This window comes from Arvicola amphibius, chromosome 12 (assembly GCF_903992535.2).
Source record: "Arvicola amphibius chromosome 12, mArvAmp1.2, whole genome shotgun sequence".
In the NCBI taxonomy this organism is placed as follows: domain Eukaryota; kingdom Metazoa; phylum Chordata; class Mammalia; order Rodentia; family Cricetidae; genus Arvicola; species Arvicola amphibius.
Genome location: NC_052058.2, coordinates 122535947 through 122552797, shown reverse-complemented (window position 1 = coordinate 122552797; position 16851 = coordinate 122535947). Strand labels below are relative to the sequence as shown.

The 16851-nt window shown below is 48.9% G+C and overlaps 2 protein-coding genes across 10 annotated transcripts in view; one reads left to right on the top strand and one right to left on the bottom strand.

Annotated features, from left to right (window-relative positions):
• The window catches only part of LOC119802783 (nodal modulator 1), a 59676-nt gene extending 52089 nt beyond the window's left edge, over window positions 1-7587 (bottom strand). For both annotated transcript variants that reach the window (XM_038313918.1, XM_038313919.2), the window contains exons 1-3: window positions 7401-7587; window positions 2696-2785; window positions 1902-1947 (exon numbers count right to left, since the gene is read on the bottom strand). In XM_038313918.1, coding sequence (XP_038169846.1) covers window positions 1902-1947; window positions 2696-2785; window positions 7401-7544 — 280 coding nt within the window. In that variant the 5' untranslated portion in view covers window positions 7545-7587. The remainder of the gene's footprint in view (window positions 1-1901; window positions 1948-2695; window positions 2786-7400) is intronic.
• A 2544-nt stretch (window positions 7588-10131) lies between these two features.
• Window positions 10132-16851, top strand: part of Abcc6 (ATP binding cassette subfamily C member 6) — a 47547-nt gene continuing 40827 nt past the window's right edge. For 5 of the 8 annotated variants that reach the window (XR_005283457.1, XR_005283456.1, XM_038313479.2 and 2 more), the window contains exons 1-2: window positions 10132-10287; window positions 11053-11235. Coding sequence is in view for 4 of the 8 variants with exons in the window: in XM_038313479.2 (XP_038169407.1) it covers window positions 10252-10287; window positions 11053-11235 (219 nt within the window). In the remaining 4 variants the exon portion in view is untranslated. Of the gene's footprint in view, window positions 10288-11052; window positions 11236-15944; window positions 16037-16851 lie in introns of those variants that run through there. The other 3 variants (XM_038313481.2, XM_038313480.2, XM_038313482.2) reach the window with 3 other exon arrangements.

Genomic DNA, 16851 nt, shown 5'->3' with positions numbered 1-16851 from the left:
CCCAGCGCTGAGGAGGCAGACACAGGGTTCCTAGGGCTCACTGGCCAGCCCGCTAGCCAAATCAGTGAGCTCCAGGCTCAGTGGGGGGGAGTGATTAAAGAAGACGCCTGATATCAGCATCTGGACTGGGGGAGAAGTGGGGCTGGTTCGTTTTGGTCAACTTGACAGAAACCTAGACAAACCTGGGAAGAGAGAATCTTGAGAAAATGCCTCCATCAGGATGTTCTATGGAGCATTTTCTTTCTTTCTTTCTTTCTTTCTTTCTTTCTTTCTTTCTTTCTTTCTTTATTATATATACAACATTCTGCCTCCATGTAAGCCTGCAGGCCAGAAGAGGGTGACAGATCTCATTACAGATGGTTGTGAGCCACAATGTGGTTGCTAGGAATTGAACTCAGGACCTCTGGAAGAGCAGCCAGTGCTCTTATCCTCTAAGCCATCTCTCCAGCCCCCTGGAGCATTTTCTTTTTCCTCCATGTCCTCTGCTTAGTTCCAGCCCCAATTCCTGCCTCAGCTTCCTCGGTGTTGGTGTTGACCTGAGAATGTGAGCTGAAATAAACACTGTCCTCCCAGGTTGCCTTTGGTTAGGGTGTTTTAGCACAACAGCAGAAACCCTAACTTACACACACAAAAGAATGCTATACAGCAGAGAAAATGACCTAGAGCCACACACAATAAAGCATCATAAACAAGACTAGAAGAAACCAGACACAAAAAAAGCAGCCTGTATGATTTCATTTTGCTCAAGTTCAAAACAAAATGACCTAAATGGAGTGTGGTGGCTCAGACTCTAATCCCAGCTACTTGGAGGCTGAAGCAAAAGGATTATAGGATCAAGGGCCTGCCTGGGCAACAAAGAGTTCAAGGCCAGTCTGTACAACTCGTATCACCCTGTGGCAAAATAAGAACACACACATACAAAGCAAAGCTGTTACAAGGGCTAGAGACACCACATACACAAGACCCCTGGGTTCAATCCTTAACACAGAAAGAAACAGAGCACCTGTCAATCTACAAGGTGAGGACAGGGTCACCTGTAAGTGCTACAGGTTAGTGAACAATGCAGCATGAAATTCTATCGTATTATCTGGAAACTAGGCAGGTGTGTGTACATTGCAAAAATTCCCTCCATTAAAAAAAAGAGAAGAGTTGGCACACCTTTAATCCCAGCACTCGGGAGGGAAGGGCAGATGGTTCTCTGTGAGTTCACAGCCAGCCTGGTCTACAGAGTGAGAGAGAAAATTTGAGTGACTCCGCTACATTCAGTGCCCAAATCTGGAAGAACAGTTCGATAAGAAGCCCAGACTAGAGGGAGCAGAAACAAGTCTCCGAGGCCATGAAAGTGGCTTCTGCTCCATGGTCTGGCTGGCTGGCTCCCTCCAGTCTCCTGGGATGCCTCAACTTTACTGAAATGGGGTTTATCAGGTGGCCTTTTGTCAAGGTAAGGAATCCCTCGGGTGCCACTTTTGTACACAGGCTACAGACAGGATCCTCCAGTGCCTGAACACAAGTCTCCCTCCAAAGAGCCATCATCCCCAGTCCATATACATCTGGATTCTGCAGTGGGGCAAATTTTACGTTTAAACACTCCTGGGGGGGGGGGGGAGGCAGGAAGGGGAGCGAGACGTGGTAGCGCACATCTGTAACCTCAACTGCAGGAGGCTAACGCAGGAAGACACCAAGTCTGAGGCTAGCTCAGGCTGCACAGCGAGACCCAAAACAGAAATAGCCCCGGCCTTCAACAGAAAGAAGGTCCCAGTTAGTGTCTAGACTGTGTAATGAACTGAAGCTGCCATGGCAGTTTTTCCAGAAAGAGGTACAAACCACAAAGGATGCTCTTTTAAGAAAATGACAGCGCAGTGTGGTCCCCTGCAAAGTGCTCTGTCACTCAGCTCACTTACCAAAACTCCAGCCCAGCGGAGGCTCAATCTTCAGGATGAAATCTCCCTACAAGGAAAACCATGAAAGGTGAAAGCAAGAGACCTGAAGGCCAGGGCAGATGGAGTACAATGTGATTACTTTACCCCAAACAACCCATCTGAAATAAAATCCTACACCAGGTTCTCTTAAGGATGGCAGCTGGACTCCTTTCCAGGCTGAAGCTAGACACCCAGAAATTCCCATCTAGCAGCAAGGAGAGTGCCATGTGGAAGCCCATCTGTGTGCTGTAAAGACCCTGCTGGCCAGCTAACACAGTGGATGAAGGGCTTGCTGTGCCAGCCTGATGACCTGCGTTCAAGTCCAGAGACCCACAAAAAGGTAGCAGGAGAGTGCTACCTCTGACACACACCGTGGCAGGCAAGCCAGTACCCACTCCCACCCTACATACAAAATAAACAAGTATTTCTTAAAGGTGAACACCTGAGCCTATGCAATCTGAGTGTTGCAATCCTGGCAAGTGACAGCTGGAATAAACGGCAGCCCTGAGAGCTGTCCCGCTCACTCCTCCTGCCGCTAAGATGCCTGCAGCACCCCATCAGGCTGTGGGGGCCAGAATGCCTGGAGATATTGCCAAATGTGCCCCACTGTATCCACTCAGCTGTGGGAAATCTACATCCCACTGGTCATTACAATACAAATAAGTGTTTGCACATGGGGAGGCCATCTCCTGTCACCACAGTCTTTGGGAACGCTAATTAGCTACTTCCTTTTATAAGAGTCACTGGATGAAGACTGAAGACCCTCTGCCTCTTACCTTATCATACAAGGGGATCATAAAGTAGCCGTTGTTAGGAGCACAGTCTGTCTGGTATTTCAAAGTCCCATGCTTGGTGTACAACTTTATCTGGAAGGCAAGGAAAGAAAACTAAAGACCAAGTGTCTTAGAGAACAGTTAGCCTGTGATGCCTGCATGCAGTCTTGTCGGCCAAAGTTAGCTGAGCTAGCTGCTACAACAGCTTTGGGGACAGAGGGAAAGAAGACCGGGTACCCCAAAATAATGCTATTTATCTTTTTTTCAGCCCATCCCCAAAATCTTGTTTTTCAATGCTGAAAAACTGAAAAGTTTGCTTAAGTAGCTGTAGTAACTTTTGTTTATGTAAATTTCCGAGTTTAAAACTTTCTAATTTTGCTATTAGCACGGCACTTGTGAAAATCCAGGTTCCTAGGTCAGCAGGAGTTCAACTGGCTAAGGCACCTACTGCACAAGCCTGAAGACCTGATCAAGTCCAGGACCCCATATCAAGGCTGACAGAGGGAACCGATTCCACAAAGTCATCCTTTGACCTCACACAGTACGCATGGATACACACACAGTAATATGTGTTTAAATCCATGATTGCCTGGCCCTCAGTTCTACTCCAGCACTGTAGTTCAGACAGAAAGGAAAGTCAGGAGGCAGATTCCTGGGCTGCCCCCAAGGCTTTAACAGGATGGTCTAGGGTAAGCATTGGGGGCTGAACTATTAGCCCCAAATGATTCTAGATGCTTAGAGGAGTATTCACTTAAAGCCCTCCACCGCCACCACCAGGACAAAGACTGATGCAAGAGACATCCAATGCATTCGCCCTCCTTAAGGCATGGCTACAACTGCTGCACCCTAAACCTCTGTGGACACAAACCTCTAAGCTGCAAGGTGCAAAGCCGTATCAGGGTCTCCCTACACCGGGTGTCCTTAACAAAGTCATGGTATCTCCAGAGGCCAAACTTCCTCACAGTAAAAACAGACACCTTGCTTCAGGATAGCTGCGCCTACTCAGTGGTGTGGCAAGCAGCAGGCACGGGGTACACACTCAAAAAGAAGAGTGTTCTATTTAATACTCTCTGAAGGAAAGCCACTGAGCACCATCAGGCAGAGACGCACCAGAGGGCTACAGGCAAATCCCTCAGCTGGCCTGCATGGCTCAATGACTCTGAACCTGTGTCCCAATCTGTAGAAACACATTTGGGTCAGATGACATCAGCCTGACCTCTAAAATATGAATGCTGGAGCTGGAGAACTGCTCAGCAATTAAGAGCACTTGCAGCTCTTGCAGATTTCATCCCCAGCTCTAGGGTCCATGCTCTCCTCCGTCCTCTGAGGGCACTGAGCTCATGTGCATATAACCACATACAGATACATATAAACACACTTTTTAAAAAACAATATTCTGTAGCAAAAATACATGCATGATCCAGTGGAGTCTTAGGAAACATATAAGCTGTCAGGCACCGGTGCGCACTTTGGAAGGGGCAGTGTGAAGTAGGGCATGGCCCGTAGTGCTCATGGGCAGTATCCATGGCTCACGCTCCACACAGCCCAGACAACGACTTATTGACTGGAGTCCAGTTATTCAGTCAAGGGTAAAAACGAATTTGTTCCAGGCCATAAAGAAATTCAGATGCATGCACTGCATATGCACTGGCCTGGAGGACCAGGAGGCAGCACCCAAGGGAGTCACCGGCTCCTGGCTCTACCCAAGTCAAGTCCTGTGACTGAAGACGGCTGCTTATCAGGAGAAACAGAGTGGGGAGTGTGTGTGTGTGTGTGTGTGTGTGTGTGTGTGTGTGTGTAAGCCAAAAGATAACTTCAGCTGCCACTCCAGGAACTACCCATCTTGTTGTTCAGACAGGGTCTCTCAAAGGCCTGGAACTCACCAAGCAGGCTAGGCTGACCTTTTTTTTTTTTTTTTTAAATCACAAGGGTTCTGGGGATGGAACTCAGGTCTCATGCTGACTGAAACTTCCACCCCAAGTCCAAGAACCCAGTTTTGATGTGAATTCTGACTGTTAAACCACTAGAACCTATAATTTTTTAAAGATGTATTTATTTTTATACATGAGTGTTTTGCATAGATGTCTGTGGGTACCTGATACCCAGAGGCCTGAGAGGGTGTCAAATCCCCTGGGACTGGAATCACAGATAGTTTGCAGACCATGGTGTGAATGCTGAAAACTGACCCTGGTTTTCTGCAAGACTAGCAAGTACTTCTAACCACCGAGCCATCTTTCCGGCCCCTGTGATTCTTCTTTTTAGCTGTACAGGCTACTGTTGATGGACAGAACGTTCCCTGCACTGAGATTCCCCCACTGAGACAAGCCTTCAGTGCATGAACCTCAGAAGGCACCTGGAGCAGAAACAGAGGGAAGAAGACTGAAATGGCAGCCAGGTGTGGTTGCACAACCCCTGCAGGCCCAGCATCTTGGGAGGCCAGGGCAGGAGCATAGGGAGCTCCAGACTGCCTGGACAAGTCTCAAAAGAGAAAAGGAGGGAGGAGGGAAGACTGATTACCTAGATTCCTTACATGTTTTAAAACACACTGTAGCCGGGCGGTGGTGGCGCACGCCTTCAGTCCCAGCACTCGGGAGGCAGAGGCAGGTGGATCTCTGTGAGTTCGAGGCCAGCCTGGTCTACAAGAGCTAGTTCCAGGACAGGCTCCAAAGCCACAGAGAAACTCTGTCTCGAAAAACCAAAAAAAAAAAAAAAAAACAAAAAACAAAAAAAAAAAACACACTGTATGAGCAAACTGTCACATGCTGTTTGAACTCAATGAGAAGCTGGCTCTGGAGCCTTGTTGCCCCGTCTCCATTTCAGACCTAAACATGTCTGTCTAAAAGTGTCTTCCAAGGACTGGCCCCATCACTGTGACAGGGAGGGAAGAGAGCAGCACCACTGGAAGGTGAGCCATTCCCAACAGATGTCACTACTGTCCATCCATGACATAAAAGTGCCTGGGGAAGCCACAAACTGGGCTGTGGGAAACTCAAACATGGAGAGAAAGCTCAAGCAGGACTCCAGCTGGTGCCTCAACTTCCCCAGTCCGTTTCTGATGGATGCTGTAAGCACCTGATTTGATGGCGTCATCTCTAATATGATGTAATGTTCTTTTACTACACTAAGGACTCCGGGTGACTTCCTCAGTCAATTTCTGCTGGATGCTGAGAGCTCAGTTTAATGATGGATGCATTGTTGTCTGTGCATCTGCTGGTTTCTATTTATGTTTTTACTCTGGCTTGCTATGTAGTTAGGAAGCCTGTTCATTCAAAATCAAAAGTATGGCTGCCATACTTCACTCTCTGGACCATATAGTACATTTTTTGTAAAGTACAGATCAGAAAAGGGCAACATATCTCTAAGTAGAGATTACATACATGAAATGTCTGATGTCGTAAGCAGGGATTACAAAAGGATGGGTTGCTCCAGACATGTGAACAAGGAACCCTAGGGCTCAAGAGACACACTTCACAATGGGCCACAAAATCCACTTTCTGCTCTCTTAATTCCTGTTAGTGCATGGGGTGAGAGCACCCAACTGCCCTCTCCTTCCTCCCAAAGCTGGGGGAAGCTCAAGTTGAAAAGCCCTTTCAAGGCAGTTTCTGAGACACCCAACGCTGCAAAACCAGGAGGTGGCACTTGTACCTGGTAACATGTCCCCAGCAGTTCCCAGGAGTCCTGTGTAGACGGATCCAGGGCATACCCCTGTTATCCAGTCCTTTGGAGGCAAGAGAGTCCAGAGTTCAAAGCCAGCCTTGGATATACTGAGCTTGAGGCCAGGTTGGGCTACATTAAGAACTTTGTCTCAAAAAAACTATAAAATATAAATCAGCCAACCACACAGAAAGGCTGGAAGATAATAGCTGATTCTCCACCTTAGGAAACCACGCTTCTAGGTTCTACCACATCTAACACCATCTTACACGTACAGACCGGGGTTTGGAGAAAGGGCAAAGGGAAATCAGGGTGGGGACTGCTTCTCCTCACCTTTTCCCCTAGTCCTAAGGGACATGCTAAAGGAGGCCACTGCCAGCACTGGAGCAGCTCAAAGGGGCCGCAGATACCCTTCTCTTTGGCACCCCCACATTTCTCCTACTGGGCCCCTGTCTACCTCCTGCCCCACCCCCTTCTCTGGCTACCAGCCTCCTTGGGAAAACCAGGCCCAGAGCTCTCTCCAGTCCCTCGAGTCTACTTCTGCCCATCCCCCTTCTCGCGGGCTTTCTGGGTCAGAATCCCACTGGGCTGATAAATCATTTCACGGAACTTTCAACTCAGTCAGAAACTGCTTCACAAATCTCTGGCGGAATACCACCGACTATGCAGGGTGGCTGGGAACTCTGCACTTGGAAAAGCGAAGGAGTAGTGGGGACAGAGAGGCGGCTTCACAGCCCCAGAGGTAGCTATACTGCTCCACGTCCGAACTTAGCGATGGGAATCGATCTCTTTAAAGGCACCCCAGAAAGGATGGAGGAACCATGGGTCCGAACCTCTGGGTTTGCAGTATGGAGAGTGACACGTGTGGTTTCCAGGTTCTGCAATATGGGTTGGGCAGATCTGAGTTCAGAGGTCTCGGTCTGGGGGAGCCAGGGTCTAGTAAGCCCTCTCCGCCCTCCGCCCGCCCCTCGGCGCTGTTAGGGAAGGGTGCGGAGCCGCAGAGAGCCCGGCCCGTGGTCGCACAGCCCGCCCCTGGCCACGCGCGGCGGCTCACCTCAATGAGCGAGTAGTTGATCTCCACGTCCGACTTCACGAAGCCCCCACAGCCGACCACGATGTCCTCGGAGCCGCCCGCCCGCCCCGCGCCGCTCAGCAGCAGCAGCAGCAGCAGCTCCGCGACACCCCGGCCCGCACGCATGGCCCGTCCTCCGCGTGCCTACCCTCCGCAGCCCGCCCGGTCCCGCCCCTCACACCGCACGCAGCCGGCTCCTTCCTCCCCGCTCGGCTGACAAGCCCAGGCCCCGCCCAGGCGCCGCTCCGCGCAGGCGCGCCGGGGCCTGCGTCACGCCCCCAAGAAAGACAGCTAGGACACCTGCTCGGCCGGGAATCGCGGCCGCTTGCGCCTCTGGCGTCCGGGAGGACTCCGCGCAGCCTCTGAAACGAGCAGCCTCAGATTCAGGTCTGACATAGTCAACAAGTCCCAAATCCTTTTGATGCACATATTTCACAAGTCAGATGTAATTTTAAAAAGCCCTTTAGAAATTTGTTATTTGGCTCTCCTTCCTACACCCCCTACCAGCACTAAATCCTATGATAAAACCTTATTTTAACCAGACAAGTTCAAGGACTGTCTGAGCTACAGAACAAGTTCAAAATCAACCTGGACACCTTTAGACACTCTCTGAAAATAAAACGTAAAATATTTGAAAGGACTGGGAAAATAGCTCAGTGCATGACTAGCAAGGCCCTAAATTTGCTCCCTAGTATAGGCACACATGCAAGTTGAACGTGACTTATAATCAAACCCTGCACTCATGGGGCTGAGGCAGGAGGACTCCCATGAGTTAACACCCTGCTTGAGTTACATAGGAAGTACCAGTGCAACCAGAGAGTAAGGGACTGGGTGCAGGGGTGGTCCTGGGCCCATGGCACAGTCAGGAAAGTGTTTGCCTTGCAACCTCTGAGTTTGATCCCCAAACCATGCCAGATTTGGTGGCCAGCAATGGGAGGTGGAGACAGGAGGGCCCTGGCTCACTGTCTAGTCTGATGGGGAAGGTGAGCTCAGAACAATGAAAGGCTGTAAATTGCCTTCCTGGGGATGACCCTCAAAGCTGTGCTCTCACCTGGACGTGCGGGTGCACACCTCTGAACAAAAGCTCCTGAAAAGAACCTGGCTGGTTAGAACTTCAGCAGTGGCGATACTGGACTGCTGCAAGCCTGAGGCTACCGGCCTTATCCTGGGCTGGTTCTGGCCCTCCTCCCTCCTCCCGTGTTGAAGCTAGCATCTTACAACAATAGAGAAAAAACTTTTACAATCTACAGATTCTAAAATTGATAGAAGTAGACAACTAGCTTCTACCAACCCGAAAGCTAAGAACATCATTGGATAACATCTCAGGCCTATAGGAAAGCAGCCTCCACCTTGCCGTATCTGCCTCTCTGATGTACTCGTCAATGTATCTTTAACTTGCCTTGATTTATGGCTTTCTCTGTTCTGTAAAACTATAAAACTTGGTGAGACTGCATCCATGTTGGAAGGCCGTGGTGAAAACCGAGTAGAGTCGCTGTATCTAGGGCAAACAGCAGGACGAAACAGCCGCTTGTTGGCGGTGTTTAGAGCTTGAAGAAGTCGCTGTAGAAAAGAGTGGTTGTGTTCTGTTATCTACAGGGCTGTTCTTCTGAAGGGGCTCTACGGCCTTTGCATGACCCTGGACACAAGAGGGCCCTGGCACACCTGGAGTGTCTGGTGTTATTGGTGCTGCCCGCAGCACACAACCAGAGCTAAAGTGGCAGGCGTGCGATGTTTTCCTTCATGAAACACAGAGATTAGATCAGGGCTTTGGTAAAAGGAATTTGTTTTACCCAAAAAGCGACTTTTTTTTTTTTTTTTTACTTTTGTGTAGCAATCAGTAACTACGCTCCTGCAGGGCTGTCTGAGATACAGTTTCACCTAGGCTGTCCCTCCCTGCTGACTGTAAGGCCTAAATTCATCTTGGAGTGACCCTTTCTTCAGCTTTCTTCAGCTGTCCCACGTAACTCAGAACACTGACAGAAGATGGAATTTGGGTGACCCAAATCTGTGTTCCTGAGCCATGGCTCAAAATGGCTCCAGAATAAACTTCCTCTTATTCCCTTTAAGATAATAACTGCATAGATAATTGGGCGGTGTTGGCGCTTGCCTTAAGTCCAGCACCTGGGAGGCAGAGGCATCTCTGTGAGTTCAAGGCCAGCCTGTTCTACAGAGCGAGTTCCAGGACAGGCTCCAAAGCCACAGAGAAACCCTGTCTCAGAAGAAGGAAAGAAAAGAGCTGTGGTTTTGTCAACACATGCACATAACAAGATGAAATCTGTAATTTGGCTTCTTTATTATAAAGGATGTATTTTTGTGGCATGGCTTTTCTATTAGAAATGATGCTGTTGTTGTTGCTTTGGAGAGAGCATCTAACTAGGTAGCCCTGGCTAGCCTCAAACTCGTTGAGATCCTCCGGCCTCTGCTTCCTGAGTGCTGGGACTGAAGGAGTGAGTCACCACCGCCCAGCATAAATACTTTTAAAACTAAGACTTTTTACATCCATCCCAGCACCCACATCTAGACCGCATTCTTCCCCAGTTGCTGACGGCTTAGGTCTGTTGTCTTTCCGCGGGACACCCTCCTGCGATGGTTAGGGCCCCAATTTGGGAGGGACTTCCCACAGAGTCCCGGCGGGGGTTCCAGAATCACTTTACCGAACACCAGCTCCACCTCCACACACCGCTGGACCTTGCCCCGGGGCCTCTGCTTCCCAGCTCCAATCCCAGTCAACCCCGCCCGGCCCCGCCTCTTAACGAGCCTGGAGCCGGGCTCTGAAGGCTGCTCTGGGACTGACAGACCGACCGACCGAGGGTTGATGGACTGAGGGCTCCCAATGGCCTCGCCCGGACAGCCCTGCACCGACCTGAGGGTGAGTCCCATCGAGCTGTTGGGAAAGGCGGTACTCCAGCCTCAAATACTTGACCTCGGGAAGCAATAAGGCCAGTGAGTGGTGGAGCGACAGCTCCAGATCCCTTCACCAAACCCGGGCCCCAGCAGGGTTTAAGACTGGGGACTTTGATTCTTATTTGCATAAAACTAGTGAGCCGACGCGTCCTCTGTCCCTACCTTCCTCATCTACACCCTACTCTAGGGCCTGGAGTCCAGCTGGTAAGGGCCGGAGCTCGAGTTCACCGAGGACTTGTTCCATGCCCGGTGCTGTGAATCCACCGCCGTTAGGCTTCTTTAGGCAGCCCGTACAGCGAGATTTCAGTATCCCTCCTTGTCAGAGAAGCACAGTCAGCTCTGCCACTTCCTGTCTGTGTGGTGCAAACGGGACAGTTCCCTTTGATACCTCAGTCTATGAAATGGGTACAGTAGCAACTACCAACCAGAGTTCTTATAAAGTAACAGGTGCCACTCATCTGTAAGCCCAGCACTTGGGAAGCTGAGGCCAGAGAATCACAAGTTCAAAGCCAGCCCCACTGTCTCCCAGCTGACTAGGCAAGTTCCTTACCTTACCTGGAACCCCATACGCTAGCCTTCATCTGCCTTATGGAATTGATGCTAGGATGAAAAAACGAAAAGCACACCAGAGAGGGCTTGAAATATTTTCATGCAATGTCTGTCCCATAGGCAGGTGAGATTGGGACCCAGGTGGCTACCATCCTAACAGTGTCCCCGATGTTCCTTTCAGGTCTGGAACCAGACACAGCAGGAACCTGTGGCCCATCACTTGCTCAGTCTGTGCTTCCTGAGAACAGCTGGGAGCTGGGCGCCCCCCATGTACCTCTGGGTACTCGGCCCCATCTACCTTTTCTACCTCCATCGCCATGGCAGGTGCTACCTCCGGATGTCCTGCCTCTTCAAAGTCAAAATGGTAGCCACGGAGCCTGGGACCAGGGAGCCTGGAACCAGGGAGTTGGGGGGAGGGGCGGCTGTGTTGGGGGCAGGTTGGAACCTGGCAGAGACTCCCCACCTCCCATCAGCGAGAACAGAGGACAGAGGCAAGAAGGGAAGCCACTAGCCAAACAGGTCAATAGTGAAGAAGGGACAGAGATAAACCCATGGTCAAAGTTCTTACAAACAGACTGAGCAAATCTACACACTCTCACCCTGAGAGAAGCACATAGCTACAGTGACCTGGCATTTCTCATTTGCTGTAGGTGCACAATGGGGTACAAACAGTCAATTTAAAACGAATCTTTTTATAACTTTGACAGGTATTTGTGTTTTGGCTATTTTTAGGACAGGGTCCCATGTAGCTATGTAGCTAAGGATGACCCTGAGCTCCTGATCCCCCACCTTCCCTGCCAGTTTCTGGGGTCACAGGCATGTGCCACACACTCCATTCTGCGGGCAGATCCCAGAGCCTCAGACCTGCACAGCAGATGTCCTGTCACTGAACCACACTCCTGGACAGTTCCATGCTTATTTTCTCCTTATTTATAGTCCCGCTGAACATTTTTAAAAATTCCTATACAATTGCTTTACCATTTTTTATAAATGCCGACATAGCAAGTGTGAGCCTTTCCCTCCTGAGCCATCCATACAGCCCCATCCCTTCCCAGGACTTCCTAGTAGAGATTGCATGCCATGCCCATCACCGATACTACAGTGATGTGGGAGTGAAGGAATTCACCAGGGCAGAAAATAAGGCAGAAGTAGAGGTGGTTGGATAAGCTATGGTATGGCGCAGCAGGAGTCGGCAGTGCCGCTGCATGGGGCATCCTGGGGGTAGCATTCCTCAGAGAGGTTCTGCAGAGACAATCAGATGGTGTGGTAGCAGTACAGAGTCAGGGAATAACTGCAGTCCGGCTGGTGCTGGCTGCCCTTGAGATAAGGATGGTCTTGCCTTGAGTGAGAAATGGCTTGCTATGACCATCCTCAACTGGCATCCACACTCCACCCCCAACAGATGCAGCCAGGTTAAATCTTGGACATTTGAGCAAAGGTCCCTTCTTCAAGTAGATTCTTCAAGCTGCACAAAAGCAATGTGGCCCTGTCTCTTGTTGGTGTGACAGATGGTCAGACAGAAGTGTAAGATGTCCCATTCTGAGGGACGAGGCTGTGAAGCCTCTGAGGGGAGTGTTGGAACCTGTCAGAGCACTATCTGTGGTGGAGCTCTGGGGTTTGTGGGCGCGATAACATGTCATGTATATGGGTGCTCAGGTGTTAATAATAACAACCAGGTTATTGACAAGAGATCCCCTGGAAGTTTTGTCCAGTTTGACCCAGTGTAGAAATTGCAGTCAGGTGGTGATGGACAGGAGGCAGAGGCAGGTGGATCTCTATTAGTTGAGGCCAGCTTGGTCTACAGAGCAAGTTCCGGAACAGCCAGGGAGAGCTACATAGAGAAACCCTGTCTCAAAAAGCAAAACGAAACAAAACAAAAGGTTGACACTTCAAGATCCGCTCAGAAAAGATGGGCTAGTATCTTTGTTGTAATATTTTTTTTTCTTGAAACAAGTTCTCACTATGTAACCCTGGCTAACCTACAACTCACTCTGTAGACCAGGCTGGCCTTGAACTCACAGAAATCGACAAACCTACCTCACCAGTGCTGGGATCAAGGGCATGAGCCTCCATGCATGGCCTGTACAACTGTTTGAAGTTGGTTCTGTTGCATTTTGGAAGAAACAAACTTGATTGTCTTCCTGGGATTTGAGACCCATCCCAGGCAGGACTTAATAAGACTTGATAATGCTCCTTGAAGTAAGGTGGAGCCAAACCCATGGGAGGCTCTCTTTCAAAAGCCATGACACTACCAGATGCCTGGCTAAACTGGGATTTGATATAATAAATTCTGGTCAGAATCTGGGGAAATTTTGTTTTATAATACTATTAGTGATGGGGCCAAACATTAACCCTTTTCTTTTGGCTGTTAAGGTCAGCCAAAGGCTTAGTACAATTACTCTTAGAACTTCAGAGTCCCTGGCTCCTTTAACTTTTCTCTACACTGCTTCTGTCACCTGTGGGTGGTACAGTTTTGCTCCCCCTGTCAGCTCCCATCCCTTAGGCAAACAGGGCATCTCTTCCTGTAATTATTTTCTTCTTTGCATCCCCTGGTTCAAGCCTAAGCTCTTGCATCTGTGGCCCACCTACTGAAGAGGACAAAATGGCTTTCAGGGTCCCAGGGCCTTTTCAGAGGAGGCATTGCTATCCCCTGGCTGATCTTGCACTGGCTCTCTTCAATCTCTCTTTATCCTCATTTTTCTCAACTCTGGTTGTTGACAGAAAAAGTTTCCAGGTTTGCAGAGGAAGCAATAGATTTTAGTATTAACTTTCATATGATATTTAGGTGGTATGTACACTAAAACAAACAGCTTTCTATAACATTTTTATCTTAAGACTGGTTTTCAAGTAGTTAAAAGCCAGGTAAGAAAGTTAGTAGAGGGCTGGAGAGATGGCTCTGCGGTTAAGGACATTGGCTGCTCTTCAAAAGGACCCAGGTTCAATTCCCAGCACCCACATGGCAGCTCACACCTGTCTGTAAACCCAGCTCCGTGGGATCTGGTATCATCACACAGACATACACATAGGCAAAACCAATGCACATGAAATAAAAACAAATAATTAAAAAATAATTTTAAAAGGTAGTAGAAAATATAAAAGATAAAATGTTTGTTCTTTAAGTTTGTTTTCTGTCAGGCCACCAGTATCTGAAGGGACCCTCATGCTTTGACCGAGGCGTCAATTTCAGCTGTAGCTGTGTACTGGAATCTGACAGCGTGTCAGCTTGCTCGCGCCGTCTAGAAGGTTCGCGGCTTCTGACTTGCTCTGTTCTTGTGCTAAAGCTTTTCGGTTTTGGCCTCAGCTTTCCCTTTTCATTTTGGAAGGAGCCAATCATTTTTACCTTAGAGAAAATTCTAATTTTATCATACAAAACCCTTGCTCATCCCAAGCTAATGTTCTTTCTTTAACCTTCCTTATCAAAAATATATCCTCATACTCACAGTCTTAGTTAGGGTTTCTACTGCTGTGAGAGACACCATGACCATGGCAACTCTTATAAAGGAAACTATTTAATGGGGGTTGGCTTACAGTTTCAGAGGTTCAGTCCATTATCACCTCGGTGGGACGTGGCGGCGGGCAGGCAGGTACGGTGCAGGCAGGCGCGGTGCAGGCAGGCATGGTGCTGGAGAGGTAGCAGAGAGTGCTCCATCTTGATCTGCAGGCAGCAGAAGCAACTGTGTGCCACGCTGAGTGTAGCTTGAGCATGGGAGACCTCAAAGCCCGCCCCTCAGTGACACACTTCCTCCAACAAGGCCACACCTCCTAACAGTGCCACTCCCTATGGGCTAAGGGGTCAAACTCGTGAGTCTATGAGGGTACTTCCTCTTTAAGCCACCACAACTACATTCTCTGTCTTCTTTTTCTCCTCTACTTATTGGTTTCCTTTTTTATTGCTTTATTCCCTTTTTTTAATACCATAAATCAGAGCAGCATAAGAAATTTACTAACTTAGTAAAAGGAGGTTGGATCTAAATTACATTTATGACATAATGTAACAAATTAAAATTACCTGCTTGTGGTAGTTTGAAAGAAAATGGACCCCCATAGGTCCATAGAGAGTGGCACTATCAGGAGGTATGGCCTTGTTCGAGTAGGTGACATCGCTGGAGGAAGTGGGTTCCTGAGAGCAAGCTTTGAGGTCTCAGGTGTTCAAGCCAGGCCCAGAGTGGCATTCTCTTCCAGCTGCCTGCAGATCCTGATGTGGAACTCTCAGCTGCCTCTCCGGCACCATGTCTGTCTGCATGTGTCGTGCTCTCTGTCATGACGATTATGGACTAAACCTCTGAAGCTGTAAGCCAGCCCCAGCTAAAAGTTTTCCTTTATAAGAGTTGTTGTGGTCCTAGAGTCTCTCATAGCAATAGAAACCCTAACTGAGACACTTTTTATCCTTTTCGCTTTCTTTTTTTAAGATAGGTTCTCATGTAGCCCAGGCTGGCCTGGAAGTCGCTAGGTAGGTCAGGCTAACATTGAACTGTTCTGTCTGCCTCCACCTCTCCAGTGCTGATATTATATATATACGGGTATATATATATATATATATATATATATATATATATATATATATATATATACACATACACACACACACATATATATATGGGTATATACTCCCAATCCCACTCCCAGTTAACATTGCTAAACTTTAAGTTTCTTGCTGATCGTGGGGCTCAGGGGGACTTTATTGGTGCTTGGATTTTTAAAAGGCTTTTTTGAAAAAGAAAAAAAAACATCTTTTCTTCTTCACCTTCCAAGAGTCTGAGAGTTTCAGAGTATTGCATTTTTGCAAAAATTAGTTAAGCTAGCAGATGACCGTGGACAGTGGATCACGTCAGTATAATCATAGAGAAAGGAAAAAAACAGACAGCTGAAAAACTATGTATGTTAACCCCGAGGCTATAGCTTAGGATACAAAGGGCACCTGTCCCCATGAAGGATCGGAAGTGCCAGCAAATGGCTACAGTTTTCGGAGGAAGAGAAAGAAAAGGGCCAGCCAGCAGCACTTTGGTGCAGGCTGGACAGGGCACTGGCTGTCAGGCCCAGACATTTGTCTTCTTTATAATATATTTACTTCAGGTCAAGCTGCAGAACGCAAGGCGGCCTACAGTGCCATGGGGCCCTCGGTCAGCTAACAGCCACGCTGCGGCAAGGTGACATTACGCTGGAAGGTTCCGTGTCTTTTCTGTAGAGTCTAAGGGTAAAATTTGTGGCAGTTGTTAGGAATACAACAAAGTGGGGAGTTGGGAGGGACAGCGATGACTGTCTGGGTCTAAGAGTGGGTGTTCCTGTGGTTCCTTTGTGGACAGTAAACCTCTCTTGGGGGACCTGAGGCACCTCTTTACAGGGACATCTACACAAGCCCATTGACACATGGCCAGACTGTCTACAGGCACCAGGCCAATCTACAGCTTGAAGCCAAATTATTCCGATGCCCCGTCTAGGTTCATACAGGAGAGATTCCACTTACCACACATGAGGCAGACAATCTAGCAGAGGCAAACTCAGGACCAGAGGCTCGGTCTGGGATGTCCATCCCTGAGAGACAGGATGGAATGAGACAGTAAGAATTAAGAGGACTCTCCCCGTGTGTGCTGATTAACTTGGGAAGAGCCGAGGAGGCTCCCAGGATTCCACCACCTCCTCCACAGATTCTAGCTGGACACCTTCCTTTTCCTGCCACCTTCAGTTTCCACCAAAGTGTACTCTTGGCCAGGGGGTCCATCCATTGCAAACAGGAAGCAAGGCTTTCCACAGGAGCCAGCAGGATCTTTTTAGTCTGTACCATGGCAGGTGACCATTCTCTGAAGTCACAGCCTGCAGGCCTCCAGTCTCACTGGGAAATGGCCCAGCCAGTGACCTGCAGTCACTGGTGGGTTGATCAGCTGACCACCACAAATAAGAGAGAAAAGAGGCCAAGCCAAGAGTGGACAGGGGTTCCAGTGGGGAGGGACAACAATACAGATGTGGTGATGAAAGAATCACC